We start from the raw sequence: 23264 nt of genomic DNA, 5'->3' as shown, positions 1-23264 counted from the left end.
ACCCTTGAAAGACTTGGGAATGGCAAACCTAGTCTCTCTGGAACTGGCAGTAAAATGGAAAGGCTGGGGCAGGGATGACTGGGTGCAAGTTCCTTAAGAAGCAATCAGATCCCTAGGTGTCCTCTCAGTGGCTCAGCAGAAGTCTATTAGTTTGCTCTCCAGGCAAAATGTAAATAGGGGGTCCTCAAAATTTCAAAACACTGATGAAAACAAAGAGGTAAATAAATGGAGAGATATACTATATTCATGGATTGGAAGACAACATAGCAAAGTTGTCAACCCTCCTCAAACCAATCAGTTTATAGATTTACAAATGTAATGCAATTCCAATCAAAATTCCAGAACAACTTTTGTAGATATTGATAAACAAATTCCAAAATTTGTATAGAAGAGCCAAGAAACTGGAAGAGCTAAAACAGTGTTGAAAAAGAAACTAATTTTCAGTAAAAAAAAAAAAAAAAAGAAACAGAAAACTAAAGTTGGAGGAACCACTTCACCCAGTTTTTCAACTTACTACAAAGCTACTATAAGCAAGACAGTGTAGTGCTGCTGAAAGGACAGACAGACCCATGGATCAGAAAAGAGAACCCAGAAATAGATCCACACAAGCATGGCTAATGTATGTTTATCAAAAGTACAAAAGAGAGAGAACTTCAACATAAACCTCACGCCATATACAAAAATTCATTAAAAATTATCATAGGCTGGGCGTGGTGGCTCACACCTGTAATCTCAGAACTTTGGGAGGCTGATGCAGGAGGATCACTTGAGGCCAGGATGTGTGAGGTTTCAGTGAGCTAAGACTGCACACCTGCCTGGGCAACAAATGAGACTGTTTCAAAAAAGAAAAAAATTGATCAAAGATATAAATGTAAACTATAAAACTATTAAAGCATTGAGAAGAAAATGGAAAAAGAAGTCTGTGACCGGGGGTTAGGCAAAGAGTTCTTAAATGTGACACAGACACAAAACAAACAAACAAAACAACAACAAAACAAAACAAAAAAATGTGGCACAAAAACACAATGCATCCATGAAAAAAAAATGTACAATTTGGACTCCAACAAAATAAAAAATTTTGCTCTGCAAAAGACACTGTAAAGAGATGAAAAGATGTGTTTGTCACAGATTGGGTTAAAAATAAAAAAGAATGAAAAGACAAACTATAGACTGGGAGAAAATACTAGCAAATAGCTCTGCAGCCCCAACCTCGTGGGGCTCAGCTGATCCTCCCACCCCAGCCTCCCTAGTAGCTGGGACTACAGGTGTGTGCTACCATGCCCCACTAATTTTTCTTTTTCTTTTCTTTTTTTTTTTTGTAGAGACAGGGTTTCTTCATGTTGCCCAGGCAGGTCTTGAACTCCTGACCTCAAGTGATCCTCCTGCCATAGTCTCCCAAATTGCTGAGATTGCAGGCATGAGCAACTGTGCCCACCCTAGAATTTTTTTTTTTTCCCCCAAGACAAGGTCTCTTCTCCATTGCCCAGGCTGGAGTACAGTGGCTCAATCTCAGCTCACAGCAACCTTTATCCCTGGTTCAAGTGATTCTCCTGCTGGGATTATAGACATGTGCCACCATGCCTGGCTAATTGTTGTGTTTTTAGTAGAGATGTGGTTTCACCATGTTGGCCAGGATGATCTTGAACTCTTGACCTCAAGTGACCCCCGCACCTCAGCCTCTCAAAGTGTTGGGATTACAGGCATGAGACACCATGCCCAGCTTAGAATATATATTTTTTAAAACTCCCAAAACTCAGCAGTAAGACTGTAAACAACCTAATTGAAAAGTGAGCAAAAACTTGAGCAGAAATTTCACCAAATGGGATCTAAAATAGCAAGTAAACACATGAAAAGATGCTCAACATCATTATCCATCAGGGAAATACAAATTAAAACCATGATGTGATAACAATACACACTTCTTAGAATGGCTAAACTTAAAACTAAATACTGACAATACCACCTTCTGAGGCCAGGTATGGTGGCTCATGTCTAATCCCAGCATTTGGGGAGGCCGAGGCGGGCGGATCATGAGGTCAGAAGTTTGAGACCAGCCTGACCAACATGGTAAAACGCTATCTCTACTAAAAATACAAAAATTAGCCAGGCATGGTGCCATGCACCTGTAATCCCAGCTACTCAAGAGGCTGAGGAAGGAGAATTGCTTGAACCCAGGAGGCAGAGGTTGCAGTGAGCCAAGATCGCACCATTGCACTCCAGCCTGGGTGACACAGTGAGACTCCATCTCAAAAAAAAAAAAAAAACAACAAAAAACACAAAACACACACATTCTGGGGAGGGTAGAGAGCAACTAGAACCGTTGTTCACTGCTGGTGAGAACATAGAGTGATCTAGCCACACTGGAAAATGGTGGGCAGTTTTTCATAGTCAGGCATACACTTAACATAGAGCCTAGCAATCTCATTTCTGGGAATTTACCCTAAAGAACTGAAAACTTATGTTCCTATAAATACATGTGTACAATGCTTTTAGCAGCTCTATTCATAATTGCCAAAAACTAGAAGCAACCTTTTTGTGTCTTTTTTCACATTGGGTAATTTCGATCGTTTTATCTTTGAGTGTACAGACTCTTTCCTCTGTCCATTTGTCCATTCCATTCCGCTATTGAGCCCATCCATTGAGCTTTTTAAATGAGCAGTTATTATATTTTTCAGTTCTAAGATTTCCATTTGATTTTTTTTTTTTTTTGAGATGGCGTCTTGTTCTGTCGCCCAGGCTGGAATGCAGTGGTGTGATCTCAGCTCACTGCAACCTCCACCTCCTGGGTTCAAGCAATTCTCTGCCTCACCTTCTGAGTAGCCAGGATTACAGGTGCTCACCAACATGCTTGGCTAATTTTTGTATTTTTTAGTAGAGACAGGGTTTCACCCATCTTGGCCAGAGAACGCCACAAAGATATTCCTCAAGAAGAGCAACCCCAAAGCACATAATTGTCAGATTCACCAGTGTTGAAATGAAGGAAAAAATGCTAAGGGAAGTCAGACAGAAAGGTCGGGTTACCCACACAGGGAAGCCCATCAGACTCACAGTGGATCCCTCAGCAGAAACCCTACAAGCCAGAAGAGAGTGGGAGCCAATATTCAATATTCTTAAAGAATTTTCAACCCAGAATTTCATATCCAGCCAAACTAAGCTTCATAAGCAAAGGAGAAATAAAACCCTTTATGGACAAGCAACTGCTGAGAGATTTTGTCACCACCAGGCCTGCCTTACAAGAGCTACTGAAGGAAGCACTAAAAATGGAAAGGAACAACTGGTACCAGCCACTCCAAACATGTACCAAATTGTAAAGACCACAGACACTATGAAGAAACTGCATCAACTAATGGGCAAAACAATGAACTAGCATCACAATGGCAGGATCAAATTCACACACAACAATATTAACCTTAAAAGTAAATGGGCTAAATGCCCCAATTAAAAGACATAGACTGGCAAAGTGAATAAAGAGTCAAGACCCATCGGTGTGCTGTATTCAGGAGACTCATCTCACATACAAAGACACACACAGACTCAAAATAAAGGGATGGAGGAAGATTTACCAAGCAAATGGAAAGCAAAACAAAAAACAACAACAAAAACAGGGGTTGCAGTCCTAATCTCTGATAAAACAGACTTTAAACCAACAAAGATCAAAAAAGAAAAAGGGTATTACATAATGGTAAAAGGATCAATGCAACAAGAAGAGCTAACTATCCTAAATATATATGCACCCAATGCAGGAGCATCCAGATGCATAAAGCAAGTTCTTACTGACCTACAAAGAGACTTAGACTCCCACACAATAATAGTGAGCCCACCATCAATATTAGACAAATCAACGAGACAGAAAATTAACAAGGATAGCCAGGACTTGAACTCGGATCTGGACCAAGCTAACCTAATAGACGTCTACAGAACTCTCCACCCCCAAATTCACAGAATATACATTCTTCTCAGCACCACATCAAATTGATTGTAAAACTGAACACATAACTGGAAGTAAAACACTCCTCAGCAAATGCAAAATAATGGAAATCGTAACAGTCTCTCAGATCACAATGCAATCAAATTAAAAATCAGGATTAAGAAACTCACTCAAATCTGCCCAGCTACATAGACACTGAATAACCTGCTCCTGAATGACTACTGGATAAATAATGAAATGAAGGCCGAAATAAAGATATTATTCGAAACCAATGAGAACAAAGACACAATGTACCAGAATCTCTGGGATACATTTAAAGCAGTGACTAGAGGAAAATATATAGCAATAAATGCCCACAAGAGAAAGGAGAAAAGATCTAAAAGTGACATCTTAATGTCACAACTTAAAAAACTAGAGGAGCAAGAACAAACAAATTCAAAAGCTAGCAGAAGACAAGAAATAACTAAGATCAGAGCAGAACTGAAGGAGACAGAGACATGAAAAACCCTTCAAAAAAAAAAAATCAATGAATCCAGGAACTATTTTTTTTTAAAAGATCAACAAAATAGACCACTAAATAGACTAAAAAGAAAAAAAGAGAGAAGAATTAAACTGTTGCAATAAAAATTGATAAAGGGGCTATGACCCCCAATCTGACAGAAATACAAACTACCATCTGAGAATACTGTAAACACCTCTATGCAAATAAACCAGAAAATCTAGAAGAAATGGATACATTCCTGGACACTTACACCCTCCCAAGACTAAACCAGGAAGAAGTTGAATCCCTGAATAGACCAATTACAAGGTCTGAAATTGAGGTAGCAATTAATAGCCTACCAACCAAAAAAACTCCAGGACCAGATAGGTTCACAGCCAAATTCTACCAAAGGTACAAAGACGAGCTGATACCATTCCTTCTAAAACTATTCTAAACAATACAAAGACAGAATCCTCCCTAACTCATTTTATGAGGCCAACATCATCCTTATACCAAAACCTGGCAGACACAACAAAAAAAGAAAATTTCAGGCCAATATTCCTGATGAACATTGATGCACAAAGCCTCAATAAAATACTGGCAAACTGAATCCAACAGCACATCAAAAAGCTTATCCATGATGATCAAGCAAGCTTCATCACTGGGATGCAAGGCTGGTTCAAGATACACAAATCAATAAATGTAATCCATCACATAAACAGAACCAAAGACAAAAACTCCATGATTATCTCAATAGATGCAGAGAAGACCTTCCACAAAATTCAACAGCCCTTTATGCTAAAAACTCTCAATAAACTAAGTATTGATGGAATATATCTCAAAATAATAAGAGCTATTTATGATAAACCCACAGTCAATATCATACTGAATGGGCAAAAACTGGAAGCATTACCTTTGAAAACCAGCACAAGACAAGGATGTCCTCTCTCACCACTCCTATTCAACACAGTATTGGAAGCTCTGGCCAGGGCAATCAGGCAAGAAAAAGAAATAAAGGTATTCAAATAGGAAAGGAGGAAGTCAATTTGTCTCTATTTGTGGATGACATGATTGTATATTTAGAAGACCCATCATCTCAGCCCAAAATCTCCTTAAGCTGGTAAGCAACTTCAGCAAAGTCTTGGGATACAAAATCAATATGCAAAAATCACAAGCATTCCTACACACCAATAACAGACAGAGAGCCAAATGATTAGTGAACTCCCATTCACAATTGCTACAAAGAGAATAAAATACCTTGGAATACAATTAACGAGGGATGTGAAGGACCTCTTCAAGGAGAATTACAAACCACTGCTCAAGGAAATGAGAGAGGCCACAAACAGACGGAAAAACATGTTCATGGTTAGGAAGAATCAATATTGTGAGAATGGCCATGCTGCCCAAAGTAATTTATAGATTCAATGCTATCCCCATCAAGCTACCATTGACTTTCTTCACAGAATTTAAGGAAAAAAAGACCTTAAATTTCATATGAAACCAAAGAATCCACATAGCCAAGACAAACCTAAGCAAAACAAACACACACACAAAAAAACAAAACAAACAAAAAAACAAAGCTGGAGGCATCACACTACTAGGATTTCAAACTATACTACAAGGCTACAGTAATCAAAACTGCATGGTACTGGTACCAAAACAGAGATAGACCAATGGAACAGAACAAAGGCCTCAGAAATAATGCCACACATCTACAACCACCTGATCTTTGACAAACTGACCAAAACAAGCAATGGAGAAATGATTCCTTATTTAATAAATTGTGTTGGGGAAACTGGCTAGCCATATGCAGAAAGCTGAAACTGGAGCCCTTTCTTACACCTTATACAAAAATTAACTCAAGGTGGACTAAAGAGTTAAATGGAAGATCTAAAATCATAAAAACCCTAGAAGAAAGCTAGGCAATACCGTTCAGGACATAGGCATGGAAAGGACTTCATGACTAAAACAACAAAAGTAATGGCAAAAGTAATTAGCCAAATGGGATCTAATTAAACTAAAGAGCTTCTGCATAGCAAAACAAACTATTATCAGAGTGAACAGGCAACCTACAGAATAGGAGAACATTTTTGCAATCTACCCATCTGACAAAGGGCTAAAATCCAGAATCTACAAAAAGCTTAAACAAATTTACAAAAAAAAAAAAAAAAAAAATCAAAAAGTGGGTGAAGGATATGAACAGACATGTCTCAAAAGGAGACATTTATGCAGCCAATAAATATATAAAAAAAAGCTCATCATCACTGGTCATTAGAGAAATGCAATCCAAAACTACAATGAGATACCATCTCATACCAGGTAGAATGATGATCATTAAAAAATCAAGGGAAAACAGATACTGAAGAGGATGTGGAGAAATAGGAACGCTTTTACACTGTTGGTGGGAGTGAAAATTAGTTCAACCATTGTGGAAGACAGTGTGGCGATTCCTCAGTGATCTAGAACTAGAAATACCATTTGATCCAGCAATCCCATTACTGGGTATATACCCAAAGAATTATAAATAATTATAAAGACACATGCACATGGATGTTTATTGTGGCACTGTCCAACCCAAATGCCCATCAATGATAGACCGAATAAAGAAAATGTGGCACATATACACCGTGGAATACTATGCAGCCATAAAAAGGATGAGTTCATGTCCTTTGCAGGAACATGGATGAAGCTGGAAACTATCATTCTCAGCAAACTAACACAAGAACAGGAAACCAAACACTGCATGTTCTTACTCATAAGTGGGAGTTGAACAATGAGAACTCATGGACATAGGGAGGGGAACACCACACATTGGGGCCTATTGCCAGTTGGGGGCTAGGGAAGGGATAGCATTAGGAGAAATACCTAATGTAGATGATGGGGTGACGGATGCAGCAAACCACCACGGCACACGTATAACTATGTAACAAACCTGCACATACTGCACATGTACTCCAGAACTTAAAGTATAATAAAAAAAACAAATAAACAAAAATCTGGCCAGGCATGGTGGCACACACCCGTAACCCCAGCACTTTGGGAGGCTGAGGCGGGTGAATCATCTGAGGTCAGGAGTTCGAGACCTGCCTAGCTAACATGGTAAAATCCCGTCTCTACTAAAAAATACAAATATTAGCTAGGCATGGTGGTGCGTGCCTATAATCTCCCCTACTTGGGAAGCTGAGGCAGGAGAATCACTTGAACCTGGGAGGCAGAGGTTGCAATGAACCAAGATTGTACCACTGTACTCCAGCCTGGGTGACAGAACCAGACTCTGCCTCAAAAAAAAAAAAAAAAAAAAAAAAAAAAAAAAAAAATCAACCCCATTCTATACCAATTCTATATCCAGTGAAACTATCCTTCCAGAATGAAGGAAAAATAAAAAATACCCTGAGACAAAGAACAACTTAAAGAATTTGTTTTCAGCAGATTGATCCTACAAGAAAGGCTAAGGGAAGTTCTTAAAACAGAAAGGAAATGACAAAAAAAAGTCATCTTGGAACATTAGAAGGGAAGAAAGGATGATGGGATAAGCAGAACCACAGGTAAATGTACAAACTTGCCTTCGCCCCTTGAGTTTTCCAGGTTATGTTTGACGGTTGAAGCAAACATCATCTCATGGTTATCAATGTATGCAGAAGAAATATTCATGAAAACTAAAGGGATCTGAAGGGAGGTAAAGTTTCTATATTTCACTCAAACTGGTAAAATACCGATACCGATACATTGTGAAAAGTTACATATGCATAATATAACACCCAGAGTGCCACTAAAAATCTATGCAAAGAGATATAAATTCAAAAATACTGCAGACAAATCAAAATGGAATTCTAAAACCTGGTCAAGTAACCCACAAGAAAGGAAAACAAACAAAAACAAAAACAAAACCAGAGAAACAAGCAGAAGGAACAGGCAGAAAACAAAAATTAAAGCGGTAGACTTAAGCTCTAATATAGCAATATTTACTTAAATATCAGGGTCAAATACATCAATTAAAAGCAGAGTAAATAAAGAAATGTGACCAAACTATACGCAAAAGGCATTATGCTGGAGTGGGGAAGAGGCCAGTCTCAAAAGGTCACATATGCTGGATGTTTTCACGTATACAACCATGCCAGTTTCCTACGAAGCACCATAAACTGGGGGGCTTACAATGACAGAAATTTATTATCTCACTGTTCTGAGGGCTAGAAGTCAGAAACTAAGCTGTTGGCAGGGCCACGTTTCCTTGGAACGTGTTCGGGAAGGTCCTTCCTTGCCTCTTCCAGCTTCTGGTGGCCCCAGACATCCCCTGGCATGTGGCAGCATCCACTTTCCACGTGGCATTCTTCGTGTGTCACTTTGCAACGTCTTTCCTGTGTGTCTGTCTCTGTGTCCAGTTTTCCCCTTTTCAGAAGGATACCCTAATGACCTCATTTTAACTTGATGACCTCTGCAAAGACCCTCTTTCCAAGCAGGAGCACATTCTGAGATACTGGGTGTTAGGAGTTCAACATACCATTTTTGGCAGGGGACACAATTCAATTCTTAACAATAACATTTTCAAATTGGCAAAAGTATAGAAATGAAGAGCAAATGAGTGGTTAGGGATGGTGCGTGTTCAGAGGTTGATGTGACTGTAAAAGGGTAGCATGAAGATCTTCGTAGTGATAGAATATTTTTTCTTTTAACTTCATGGTGATAGAAAGTTTCTACATCTCAAGTGTTGCGACCGTTATATGCATGTACAATAAAATGGCATAGACCTATATATGTGTTAGACCAATGTCAACATGCTGATTTTGCTATTGTGCTATAGTTATGAAATACCTAATTACTGAGGAAATTGGGTAAAGGATACATGGGATCTCTGTACTATCTTTGTAACTTTCTGTGAATCTATATTTAAAAATAAAAGTATGACATATGTATATGGACATACCCACACTAAGACACATAAGCAGTTTCAGAAGACAAAAAGGGCTGGCACTATGGCTCACAGCTGTAATCCTGGCACTTTGGGAGGCCAGGGCAGGAGGATCACTTGATCCCAGGAGTTCAAAACCAGCCTGGGCAACATGGCAAAACCCTGTCCCTACAGAAAATACAAAAATTAGCTGGATATGGTGGCATGCACCCGTAGTCTCAGCTACTCAGGAGGCTGAGGCAGGAGGATCTCCTGAGCCCAGGAGCTTGAGACTGCAGCGAGCTATGATTGCACCACTGCACTGCAGGCAAGGTGGCAGAGTGAGACCCTGTCACAAATTTAAAAAGAAGACAAGGCCAGGTGTGGTGGCTCATGTCTATAATCCCAGCACTTTGGGAGACCAACGTGGGCAGATCACCTGGGTGGGGAGTTCAAGACCAGCCTAACCAACATGAAGAAACTCCATCTCTACGAAAAATACCAAATTAGCTGAGTATTGTGGCCCATGCTGTAATCCCAGCTCCTCGGGAAGCTGAGGTAGAAGAATCCCAGCAGGAGGAGGTCGTGGTGAGCTGAGATGGCACCATTGTACTCCAGCCTGGGCAACAAGAGCAAAACTCCATCTCAATAAATAGATAAATAAAATTAAAAAGAAGACAAAAAGATTTTATAAGCATTCGGAGAAAGAAAAAACAGGTCACATACAAAGGTTCAACTTGTATGAAAATAAAAGATGGAACAATGCCTTCAAAACTCTGAAGGCAAATGATTTTTAGCCAAGAATTCAACAAGCAGCCAAACTACCAGTCATGTGTAAGGATAGAAAAAATACATCATTAGCTGGGCATGGTGGCGTGTGCCTGTAATCCCAGCTACTCAGGAGGCTGAGGCAGGAGAATTGCCCGAACCCAGGAGGTGGAGGTTGCGGTGAGCTGAGATCGCGCCATTGCACTCCAGCCTGGGTAACAAGAGCGAAACTCCATCTCAAAAAAAAAAAAAAAAAAATACATAGCACACATATGAGATCTCAAAAATAAATTTCCCACTGACCTTTTCTCAAGAAGCTGCTGGAGGATGCACTCCAGCAAAACCAGATAGCAAATATAGAAAGAAGAAGACAGAATTCAGGAGACAGGGATCCAACTGGAAGAGGGAACAAGGAACTCCCAGAATAAACAGCAGTGCTGAACCTAGTTGGTTCACAAAGATCAAGCATCCGACTGGCAATTGCTGTGGGAACAGGGAAGCCCTGGGGGCTCCGGAAGGGAGGCTCATGACCAGCATTGGAAGAGCACCTGTGGATTGTAAGAGACCTCAGGATTGGTCATGCCTAATCCCAGGAACCTCGTCTCCTTTGTCTCTCACTGTGGGTTCTAAATGGTAAAATGTAGGTGATGACCATATTTCTTATGTGGGGCCATTGGGAGGACTAGAGATGGCATGTGATGGGCAGGTGCGTGGAAGGGGAGGAGCTCTAAACTCCAAGCGTTGGGCTCATTCTTACCTCTAGTTCCTGAATGGGCACAGGCTGTGATGGAAGGCAGGAAGCACACTTGATCTTTATGATCAGGGGATTTAAATCCTGCTTTTGCTCCTCGGTCATAATCGGAACTTCTGTTTTTAAAGTCAAAAGGCAATCTAAAATGTTGGCAGACTTCTCACTGCCACGACTCATGACAGTTTGCCATCCTGCAGGGAAATATACCCAGCATTAGACCTTTACTCAAAACAGCCGCAAGACAAGCGGCCGGAGATGAGCCAATGGTAAAATCACAGCCGAAAAGGGAAAATTTCAATGGAAAAAAAATAATAAAAGAATTGGGAAATGCCCACAGGCAGCAGGTTACACGCTAGTTTCTCAAACTGAGGTCCCGTAAATTCCCTAGGAAAATTGAATTTGTGTGACTTCATCTTGATGACATCTTTTAAGAATTGATATAAGCATTTCCTGAATCATCCAGGACAAAATAAGGAACACCTATGAGTGAGTACAACTCCCAGACAGTCTGATTTAAAATGGTCTGAGGCGTGGCCTCCACAACGGGAAGTTTAAAAGTTCTCCAGGTAACTTGAGAACCAACGTTCTAGACATGTGCCATCCACTATGGTAGCTATGGGCTATAGGTAGCTACTTGAATTGTAATTAATTAAAATTCAATAAAATGTAAAATGCACTTCCTTCCCACACAAGCCAAATTCCAAATGCCCAGGACCCTAATGTGGCTATGGGCTCCTGTATGGGACAGCAGAGAGCCTGGCCATGGCTGCAGGAAGGCTATTGATGGAGTGCTCTAGGCAGTTCTCCCATCATGCCAGTATGTACATTTGGTACTCAGTGGGGTTGCCTCAACTGTTGTGGTCTGGTGAGGAAAGCACAGATATTAATGTAGAACACAACTGGCACATCTGAGCCAAATACAAGCATGCACAGTTCCCATAGGGTGGTTTTGCACTAGTGCACCTTGTGAAAAGCGTGGGTGAACTGAGCCACTGCAAGGCATATAGCTAGCTGTCAGAACACTTTTTTCTATAAAAGGGGTCTGTGTATTTCTGCTGTCAGAGATGTACTAGGTAGGAAAAAAAAAAGACTCGTGTTTTGGAGGTAGGATTGACCTGGTTTGAATCCAGATCTGACTCTTTGTCATGTGATAAGCTAGACTCTCTGAGACTCAATTTCATCTGCTAAATAGGGATAGATACCACCTTCCTTGGAGTTAAAGGATTAAGAAAGATGATGAATGTGAAGATGCTCAAAAAGATCAATCTATTCCTTTCAGCGTGCCTGTAAATGTATTTCTAGAGCAAGTAAAAGCCAAGTTGCTCAATTCAGGAAGAGCAGCTGCTTCTAAAACAAGTCACAGGCCAGGTGTGTGCAGCCATCTGCACAGGCCGTGAGGAGAGGTGTGCACAGCTCCTGGGGCTGCCCTCAGGCTCCGGCAGGATCTTCAACAAAGCTGATTCACAAAAGCTGTCACTCATTACGCCTGCGTTCTGTAATTCTGTGAGCCTTTTCACATAAAACACTATCCAAGATAGAAGAAAATCCCAGTGCAAAAAAAAAAAAAGTGCTCAAATCATCAGAGTCAGAGAGACATGCACCCAGAATTCCAGGCTCGGGGCTCGCAGCCTCCAGACTGCCAACTCTTGGAGCAGACCATTCTTTGCTCAAGGGACAGTCCTGTGCACTGTGGCATGTTTAGCAGCATCTTACTAGATGCCAGTGGCATCCCACTCCCAGTCATGACAACCAAAATACGTCCACATGCTGCCAAATGTCCCCAGCAGACACAGGCCCCCTTAGTGAAGAGCCCTGGTCCAGTGAGAATGGAACAGTGCAAAGGAGTGTTTGTGCTCCTGCAGCAGCCAGTCCCAAGCACATATGTCATTTCATCCTTAGCCTTGTTCGGTTGCTATCATCTCCACATTGCAGGTGGGGAAACTGAGCCCCAGAGTTCTGACACAATCATCCAAGGTCTCTTAGCTACTACACGGTGGAACCAGCATCCAAACCAGTTCTGCTGGGCTAAGTAGGGGCCCCTCCGCTATGCAATACTATCCTTTTAAAATAAGAGTCCACTCCCAGACACGGAATTTTCCTAAAATCTTACTGGGTTACTAGCCAACCAATATTTACTAATAAAGTATACAAAATCTATGGCCTAATTTGAAATTGAAGATAACTACCAAAAATAATTATGCTGGGTTTACAATAAATAATCTTATGCTATGATCTTCTGGCAAAACCAGACATCCGACTGGCCTGCGGAGCCAAGCCATTCTCCGTGGATGACCATGGGCTATGTCATGGGTATGACAGAGCAGCCCACCCGCATGGCCTTGGGAGGCAACTGCTGCCTCCCCACCAGCACCCTCTGGGTCTCACTGTGCTAAGTAGTTTACACACATCAGCTCCTGTGATCCTTAAAACAGCACTCTGAGGTGGGAGTAATCACCCTCATTTCACAGAGGAGGAAAGTGAGACTCATAGAAAGCAGCAACTTGCTGGTAAGTGGCTGAGCCAGGATCAAAGTGTTTTTGTCACCAAAGCTCTTACATATGAACCCTGCATTGTATAGCCATAATGGTGCAGGTTAAAAGAGAAGGGAAACTATGTTGGGCATGGTGACTCACACCTGTAATCCCAGCACTTTGGGAGGCTGAAGTGGGTGGATCACTTGAGGTCAGGAGTTTGAGACCAGCCTGGCCAACATAGGGAAACCCTGTGTCTACTAAAAATACAAAAATTAGATGGGTGTGGTCACATGCACCTGTAATCCCAGCTACTTTGGAGGCTGAGGCAAGAGAATTGCTTAAACCTGGGGGGCAGAGGTTGCAGAGAGTCAAGACTGTGTCACTGCACTCCAGCCTAGACAACAGAGCAAGACTCCATCTCAAAAAAAAAAAAAAAAAAGGGGGGGAGAGAGAGAGAGAGAGAGAGCGCACACACGCGCCATGTCCTAACTTTACTCTGCTGGAAACAGTCACACCAGGTAGGCCAAGCCATTTGAGCTTCTCTTTCCTCTCACAGTAAAATCCAAAGTGGGGCAGGTCCCATGGTGTGCTCCCCAGGAGAATCTTAAGTTCCTCTTTGGGACTCTAGGACAAAGGAAGCAGCTAGCAAAGACATGCGCACAAAGCCTCCATGTGCAACAGGTATGCTGGAGGGTCACGCTGGAGCGTGGGGTTGGGTAAGAGCCTCTGAAACTTTATTCTCTGGCATGGTTGCTTCTCGAGAAGGTTCTGATGCTACAAGAAAGTGAAGGCGATCAGGAAGGACCAGCTGTAGGTGAATGAATTTCAAAAAGTCATTTAAAACTGCAGACTGCCACATGTGGCAGCTCACGCCTGTAATTCTAGAATTTTTTTTTTTTTTTTTACAAATCCACATTTATGTATTGACTTTTCATTAGTTTAAATCCTTGAGGGGGGGCCGGGCGCAGTAGCTCAAGCCTGTAATCCCAGCACGTTGGGAGGCCGAGGCGGGTGGATCACGAGGTCAAGAGATTGAGACCATCCTGGTCAACATGGTGAAACCGCGTCTCTACTAAAAATACAAAAAATTAGCTGGGCATGGTGGCGCATGCCTGTAATCCCAGCTACTCAGGAGGCTGAGGCAGGAGAATTGCCTGAACCCAGGAGGCGGAGGTTGCGGTGAGCTGAGATCGCGCCATTGCACTCCAGCCTGGGTAACAAAAGCGAAACTCCGTCTCAAAATAAATAAATAAATGAATCCTTGAGGGGTACAGCATCACTCGGATTCTGTGTTCAATGGCCTTAGCAGGAAGGTTGCTTCGGAACTTGGCACGAACCATGCCGCTGTTTCCATGAGCCCGAGTTACCTTTCCCCAGATCATCTGGTTTTGTTTGCTTTACCACCAGGAGTCACTGTGTTGTTCTTTGCTTTGTATACATAAGCAAATCTCTTGCCCAAATAGAATTCTGTTTCATCTCAGGCATAAACACCTTTAATTTTAAGAAGAGCTGTGTGCTCCCTTTGGTTCCTGAGACCCCACTTCTGGCCAGCAAAAATAGCCTTGGGCCACAGGCTTCCAGACATAGTTCCTTTTGTAAGTCCTGTTCCCAGCAGGCCTCCACATTTCAGCAGCAGGCACTTCTCTACCCTCCACAAGTGCCAAGACGGCGGGAAGAGAAATACGAGGCCCCACCGCCTGTAATTCTAGAATTTTGAGAGGCTGTGGCAGGAGGATTACTTGTGCCCAGGAGTTTGAGACCGGCCTGGGCAACATAGCAAGACCTTGTCTCTACAGAAAATACAAAAAAAGTTAGCCAGTGTGGTGGTGTGCACCTGTTGTCTCGGCTATGTTGGTGGCAGAGGCAGGAGGCTGTCTTGAGGCTGGGGTGAGCTATGACTGTGTCACTTGCACTCCAGCATGGGGGACAGAGCAAGGCCCTATCTCAAAAAAAAAAAAAAAAAAGTGCAAACTAAAAAGTTAATAGCACTTTCTCAAAAATGAATTGACACCAACCCAAGAGCGCGTGAGGAGGATGATGACTGACACCTGTGGAAGTGAACTGGAAGCTCTCTGTGGTTTTTGCTCCCTCTATGAACGCTGGTTCCAGCTCAGAAAAGACCAACATGCGCTTCTGCAGAGCAGCCAGGAGAGGGCGCAGAAGACACGTGATGGCCAAAAAACGAACAAAGTCTGAAATTATTTTCTCTAAAAAGAAAAAGAGGGGGAGGTCTCCCCATATTACTCTTTTTTGGAACAAAGCAACATAATTTTACCAAAATATATGCTGAGGTTTCCATCATCAAAACATAATTGATATGATAAATAGTTATGATTTACCAATATGTAGAAAATCTAGTTCATAAATTGTGGTAGATCTTATAAACCAAAAGAATTAAATCCCTGTTTGGCCACTGAGCTGTGTGGCCTTAGAAAAGTTACTTAACCTCTCTGAGTTCTTTTCCTCACTGAAAAAAATGGTAACAATGATAACCACCACAGCCACCAGCATACCACAGGTTGGCTGCGGGAGTCAGTCTGGTCTGAGAAGTAAACGATGTGTCATACAGGAGGTGCCTACACCCAGAGAGGCTCAGTCAAAAAGGGTTCCCTTTCCTCATTTCCTTTCCTAGATGTTTTTATAATAATCCGTAGGAAAGCACTCATTAAAAGCAGCATCTTCTTAGCAAACACAATAATGACATCTAATATTCTTATAGGCTTCCCTTGGATTTTTGAATCAGAGAGAGATGGGTTCAAGTCCAGGCTTCACACTTCCCAGCTGTGTGATCTCAGGCAACGTAGCTACCCTCTCTGGGCCTCCGTTTCTCCCTGTACTATCACACCAATTCCCCTGAGTTTCCTGAGATGGCTGTGAGGATGAAATGAGGTGGCACACAGCAGGGCTGTCATCGCAAGCATCCGCTTATGGCCATTCTGGCCACGCGTGACAAGACAAGCAGGAGCTACTGGGAACAAGGAGTGGGTACCGGCAAAAAGTGGCATGAGGGCCAGCTGTATGGAGAAGGCGCTCTGCCTCCTGGGGCCTGTCAGCATGGGGTCTGCCTCCTCTTCTGCTGGGGGCTTCTTATGTCTCTTCTGGATTTTCTTTCTTCCCTCTAAATTTTTCCCTTTAACTGTGAAATCAAAGAAAGGAGATAAGCATTAAGAGGATACTGTATCTGAGTTGCCATATGTGGACCTGAACATGCTACAGAGATTCAGGAAGGTTCTAGAAGCTCCTAGATGGCAGGGGTTGTTCTTTGTGCCACTACCTTTTCCCAGCAACCAGAAGTGGTAGCTAAATATAGACGGCAGGGCCAGGCACGGTGGCTCATGCCTGTAATCCCAGCGCTTTGGGAGGCTGAGGCAGGTGGATCATCCAAGGTTGAAAGTTCAAGACCAACCTGACCAACATGGAGAAAACCTGTCTCTACTAAAAATATAAAAATTGGCCAGATGTGGTGACACATGCCTATAACCCCAGCTACTTGGAAGGCTGGGGCAGGAGAATCACTTGAACCCGGGAGGTGGAGGTTGCGGTAAGCCGAGATTGCACCATTGCACTCCAGCCTGGGCACCAAGAGAGACTCAATCTCAAAAAAATATATATGTATAGATGGCAGGCCCATTTTCAGTATATGTAGGAATAGGTCGAGGGCCTCTCATCCCCTCCCACTGCTACCTGAGAACATGGGCAGAAGAGGACTAAGGTCGCCATGACGGTGATGCCACAAGGCTTACTCAAGACTCTCCTCCACTCAGCTCTTAACCTCAGTGCAGGGTGGAGGATGGACTTTTTAAAGAGATCCTATTCTTAAACAAACAAAAGCCCAGTCTGAGCCTCAGTAACCTCACCTGTTAAATGAGGGCAACACCACCCGCCTTCTTGGGCACTAAGAAGAGGAAATTAGCAACGCTGCATAAAACCCCAGCTCAGTGCCAAGCTTAGATCAGAAGGAAAAGGAGATGAAAATGCATATAAGTCTATGGTCATCAAGACCAATGGGACAGACGAGAAAGCCCAGGAACACACCCAAACACATAGGGGAACCTAACAGATGCCAGAAGAGGCATTTCAAATCAGTGAGTAAATTATATTGACTATGCATATGGGAGCAAATGAAGTTACTGAATTATTTCATGACATATACAAAATGAATTCCAGACTAAAAGTATAAAACAAAAACTTTAAAATCATCAGAAGAGTATCTAGGAGACTATACTGACATCTGGATGAAGAAGGATTTCTTTCTTTCTTTTTTTTTTTTTTTAAAGACAGAGCTTCACTCTGTTGCCCAGGATAGAGTGCAGTGGCACGATCGAGGTTCACTGCAACCTCCGCCTCCCGGGTTCAAGCGATTCTCCTGCCTCAGCCTCCAGAGTAGATGGGATCACAGACACGCACCACCACACATGGCTAATTTTTATAGTTTTAGTAGAGACAGGGTTTCACCATGTTGGCCAGGCTAGTCTCAAACTCCAGTCCTCAGGTGATCCATCTGTCTCTGCTTCCCAAAGTGCTGGGATTACAGGCGTGAGTCACCGCACCTGGACTCTTTCTTTTTTTAAAGAGATGATGTTTTGGCCGGGCATGATGGCTCACATCTGTAATCTCAGCACTTTGGGAGGCTGAGGTGGGTGGATCACCTGAGGTCAGGATTTTGAGACCAGCCTGGCCAACATGGTAAAACTCTGTCTCTACTAAAAATACAAAATTAGCCAGGCATGGTGGCAGGCGCCTGTAATTCCAGCTTCTTGGGAGGGCGAGGCAGGAGAATCACTTGAACCTGGGAGGCAGAGGTAGCAGTGAGCCAAGATCATGCCACTGCACTCTAGCCTGGGCGACAAGAGCGAAACTCAGTCTTGGTGGCGGGGGGGGGGAAATAAAGAAGAGAGAGATGGTGTTTCACTATGTTGCCAAGGCTGGCCATAAACTCTGGGCTCAAGTGATCATCCCTTCAGCCTTGCAAGTAGCTTGGACTGCAGGCACACACCACCATACCCAGCTGAGGAAGGATTTCTTAAACATTCCGGAAAGTATAAACTAGAGAGGAATAGTTATATAACTGGTGTACAAAACAAGAGACCATAAATCAAGGCAAAGGATAAGTTACATACCCCTGTCTGTGAGGGTTACCATGCATATAACTGGCAATGCAAAATTATCTAGAAGATGTAAACACAAAGCTGCCAGATCAATAAGACAATTTTTTTAAACGAACAGAAAAATAAGCAAAGATATGAATCAGCAAATCACATGAGTGTGACCGAATAAGCCTATGCAATGCTGCTCAGCCTCATCAGGAGTCAGGAACTCAACCCGGCCTGTACAGAGCATGGCAGAGAACAGCAATCCTCAGGACTGCGAGCAGCGGGGTAAAGAGATGCCACCTGGAGAGTAAACCAGCAGCAGTGGGGTCGGAGTTCACCATCTGTGTCCCAGGAGTCCCACTGGGCCAATGCCATGGACTCACATGTGTGCCCAGATGCTTACCATGGCAGTGCTGGAGTGTGAGAAATTGGAGACAACTCAGATCCCCGGCAGGGGGACTGTGCATGCGAAGGACGGTCCACCCATAACACACGGCAAAATGCTAACACCTAAATTGTGAATATATAGTTGTTGCATTTTCCTATGAACTTTCCTATATTTTAAAATAAAAAGAATGGTTTTAAAACCTCATTAAATGTTTAAAGCACTTTTTTTTTTTTTTGAGACGGAGTTTTGCTCTTGTTTCCCAGGCTGGAGTGCAATGGCGCGATCTCGGCTCACCACAACCTCCGCCTCCTGGGTTCAGGCAATTCTCCTGCCTCAGCCTCCTGAGTAGCTGGGATTACAGGCACACGCCACCATGCCCAGCTAATTTTTTTTTTGTATTTTTAGTCAAAGCACATTTTTAAAAAGAGTGACACTTTTAATCTGGAAAAGAACAAAGTCTGAAGTTGAGAGGCGTTTCACATGTGAAAGTGCGACTCAGTCTTTGTGGACAGGAAGAATGGGAATGAGTTTTCTTCAACTGTGTTTCCAGCACCCAGCAGAGAGCCTGGCTCAAGCAGTCACTTCTCTCCGCAGCTTTCAACTATTGCACTACTAGAACCAGGCCAGTGTCAGGAAACAACAAACAACAGATAACCGATTGAGAGACGAGGAAATGATCTGTAGCAATTACAGCTAAGAGGATGTGAAATGGCCCATCCCAGGAGGCAGCAGTGCACTCACTGGCTCTAGATATTCCTACCTCACACTGGAAATACAATTTCTTAATGAGAAACTGGTGAGGGGATCTAGGCTGAGAATGAGGAAGTCGGTTTAGTGGCGTCTGAGTGTTCTGCTCTCTTGACAGTACGTGAATAAGATTACATACTTCTGCATGAGTGGGTCCCATGACATGGGATACTGTGTTCTTCATTCCACTGTAAAAGTAAATACTGGTCCGGGTGCGGTGGCTCACACATGTAATCCTAGCATTTTGGGAGGCCAAGGCAGGTGGATCACTTGCGGTCAGGAGTTTGAGACCAGCCTGACCAACATGGTGAAAAATACAAAAATTAGCTGGGTGTGGTGGCAGATGCCTGTAATCCCAGCTACTCAGGAGGCTGAGGCAGGAGAATCACTTGAACCCAGAAGGTGGAGGTTGCAGTGAGTTAAGATTATGCCACTGTGCTCCAGCCTGGGTGACAGAGCAAGACTCCCTCTCAAAAAAAAAAAAAAAAAAAAAAAGAAAAGAAAAAGAGTAAATACTTTATTTTTCAAGGAGTCTTTCCATAAACACTACTCTTTTATTCCCCAACATACCATATACCTACCCCTACCATAGCATCTATCACATAGAATTTAATTCTTTATTTGAAAGTCTCCACTAGCTATTAGAGATTTTCATGTCTTCCATATGCACACCACCACGGGTCAAAAATATTGGTGGAGTGGGTTGGATGATGAGGGTGAATGAATGACATGAGAAGAAATGGAACAAATGGGTGGATAGATGGAGATGGATGGATGGATGGTTGAATGAATGGAATGGGTGGGTGGATGAACGGATGGGGATGGATGGATAGGGATGGATGAATGGATGGATGAATACAGGTGGATGGATGGGTAGATGGGATGGACAGATAGATGAGTAGATAAATGGGAATGGATGGATGGATGGACAGTAAGGATGGAATGCATAAGTTGAAAACGTATACAGTACTCTTACTTTTAAGAAACATTTGGTCAAATATGCAAGAATCTCATTGAAGTATCCTGAATTTAAAACATTTCATAGTTCTTCCAAGTCTAGTTGTATTATAAAATTCCCAAATCCTAACTTACTTTGAGATCTTTGTCTGTCTAATATGTTTAAGCTGCTAAATGATTCATTCTCAATTAATTCCTTGATCTCCATCATGCTTGCTCCTGCCAAAGAAATGGTTGGTGTTCTTGAAACACTCCATCTAGAAAATTCACAAAGAGAAAAATTAATGAAGGTGAAAAAAATCAGGGGCCAGATCTGAGAATCTATTTACTGAAAGACTAAATGAAAGCAGATTTTTAAAAAATCTTATAGTGCAGTCCTCTAACACAGTGCTTCTAAGTTTTCAATGTGCCTGTGAGTTACCTAGGGATCTTGTCAAATAAAATGCAGACTCTGGGTCAGTAAACCAGGAGCAGGCCTGAAATTCTGCATTTCTGCCAAATCCCCAGTAATGTTGGCACAGTTGGTCTGCATTCAAGGTACTAAACCAACTCAAAAAATATAATGAGAAATATGTTTTTATAAAAATAGCCCAAACTATAAAACATCTAAGAATTCACTTATAGGAATTATCCATGACATTTATAGGTAGAACAAATTAACTCTATTAAAGGACATAAGGCAGGGTCTGCATTGAGTGAAAGGATATATCATGATCATGGATGAGGTACCTTAACAATGTAAAAATGTTAATTCTTCCCAAATTAATCTATGCATTCAATATAAAAGCAATTTTTAAAACCCAAAATTGTTTAAAGACATGTTCTCTTGGTTCTTCTCATTCCATTTTCCCAAACCATCAGCTGGGCTTCCATTCTCTCCCTGGACCCCATAGCATCCAAGGAGTCTCCTTCTCCAGACCCTTCTCAGGCTACCAGAGGCCCTAAGAGCAACTGACCTCATGCAGGATGGCTGGAGACTCAGGAGTCTGAAGGTGTGGATTGGAATCCTAGCTTAACCAGGAATTCTGGTTTATGACTTTGTGTAAATCACTTCATTACTCAGTTACCTTGTGTAGAAAATGGAGACAGTCATACCACCTCACAAAGTTGTCATTATGAGGATCAAATAAGATAAAATAATGCATGCAGAAAGCCTGAGGTGCAACATGTACTCAAACACAGGCTGCCCTTTCCCTGCTCCCTTAATTTAGGCTGGATTGCATGAGCTACGATTTAACTGGATTTACTAAAAAAAAACCTACCATGACTCATAGTAGGGCTAGTACAAGAGGGGCTTCTCTCCCACCGCCCAAAATATCATTCAATGCTTACTGAACCGTGGAAGAATCATCCATTTTGAGGGACTTCTCATATTCCTCACTGTTCTTGGAAGAAGTTTCAGGCTCTGCTTGTTGAAAACCTGAAAATAGTAGCAAATATTTCCAAGCTTTTTGTTACATGCTAGCTCACTAAGAAATGAAGGCTCCTAACCCATTTCTGTAATGTCTAGGCAGAAGGCCTGGGATATGGTAAGCACCCTGTAAAAAAAGTTTGTAAGTGAGTGAATGAATAAACATACAGACTAGTTTCAATTATTTTGATAAATGGAGTCAAGAGGAGACCTCCAGTTCCTTATATAACAGCCAATAGAGAAAGAGAAGAAAGTCTGTTATATATTAAATTGTCCATTTCAGTACTGTTTACATTAGAAAATGAAAGTAGTCCCAAGATTCCCAAGTTCCCAACCATAGGGAATGGTTAGATCACAGTCTGACCAGCAGATGAAATACTACTTAGTCACCACAAATGAAGTTCATGGAAAGTTTTTAAGGAAATAGGAAAGTGCAGCCTGCTGCTGTGGCTCACACCTGTAATCCCAACACTGTGGGAAGCTGAGGCAGGAAGATCACTTGAGCCCAGGAGTTCAAGACCAGCCCAGGCATAGCAGGATTCCATCTCTATAAAATATCTAAAAACTGGCTAAGCCTGGTAACACATGCCTGTGGTCCCAGCTACTCATGAGGCTGAGGCAGGAAGATTGCTTGAGTCCAGGAGTTCAAGGCTATAGTAAGCTGTGATCAAGCCTGAGTATAGTAAGCACTGCAGCCTGAGTGACAGAGTGAGACCCTGTCTTAATAGAAAATAATAAATAAATAAATAACAACAACAAGAAGGGAAAGTGCATGTGATGACATCTTAATAATCTCTAAATACAGGAGTATGTATCCAGGATAACCTAATCTGTGTAAAAAAAAAAAAAAAGAAAAGAAAAAAGAAAAATCCTAGGCTGGCGGAGGTGGCTCATGCCTGTAATCCCAGCACTTTGGGAGGCCAAGGCGGGTGGATCACCTGGTCAGGAGTTTGAGACCAACCTGGCCAAGAGGGTGAAACTCTGTCTCTACTAAAAATACAAAAAACAGCCGGGTATGATGGATGGTTCAGCCCAGTAGTCCCAGCTACTCAGGAGGCTGAGGCAGGAGAATCACTTGAACCAAGGAGGCAGTGAGCCAAGATTGCACCACTGCACTCCAGCCTGGGTGACAGAGCAAGACTCTGTCTCAAAAAAAAATCCTACAACAAAAACAAAGAAATTCTCTACAGTATAGTAACTACAATGTTACATAGATGGTTCCTTGTGATGAAATTATGTTTTTTCTGTTTTATACTTTTATCTATTCACTAAATTTTCTAAAAACCACATATATAACTTCTACAGTCAGAAAAGCTTTTGACGCCAGGTACAGTAGCTCAGGCCTGTAACCTCAGCACTTTGGGAGGCTGAGGCTGGTGGA

At 42.3% G+C, this 23264-nt stretch overlaps 1 protein-coding gene and 1 pseudogene across 7 annotated transcripts in view; both read right to left on the bottom strand.

Moving 5' to 3' along the window:
- CFAP92 (cilia and flagella associated protein 92 (putative)) overlaps positions 1 to 23264 on the bottom strand; it is an 80662-nt gene that overhangs the window by 35159 nt on the left and 22239 nt on the right. For 6 of the 7 annotated variants that reach the window (XR_013527540.1, XM_035273831.3, XM_008982240.5 and 3 more), the window contains exons 6-9: positions 21805 to 21892; positions 20608 to 20729; positions 16277 to 16423; positions 10820 to 11004 (exon numbers count right to left, since the gene is read on the bottom strand). Coding sequence is in view for 6 of the 7 variants with exons in the window: in XM_035273831.3 (XP_035129722.3) it covers positions 10820 to 11004; positions 16277 to 16423; positions 20608 to 20729; positions 21805 to 21892 (542 nt within the window). In the remaining variant the exon portion in view is untranslated. Of the gene's footprint in view, positions 1 to 8477; positions 8796 to 10819; positions 11005 to 16276; positions 16424 to 20607; positions 20730 to 21804; positions 21893 to 23264 lie in introns of those variants that run through there. The other variant, XM_035273833.3, reaches the window with a different exon arrangement.
- LOC144579589 (large ribosomal subunit protein eL33 pseudogene) lies at positions 14314 to 14979 on the bottom strand (annotated as a pseudogene).

The sequence above is a fragment of the Callithrix jacchus genome, chromosome 15 (assembly GCF_049354715.1).
Source record: "Callithrix jacchus isolate 240 chromosome 15, calJac240_pri, whole genome shotgun sequence".
NCBI classification, from domain to species: Eukaryota; Metazoa; Chordata; class Mammalia; order Primates; family Cebidae; genus Callithrix; species Callithrix jacchus.
This window is presented reverse-complemented; position numbering and strand designations above follow the sequence as displayed.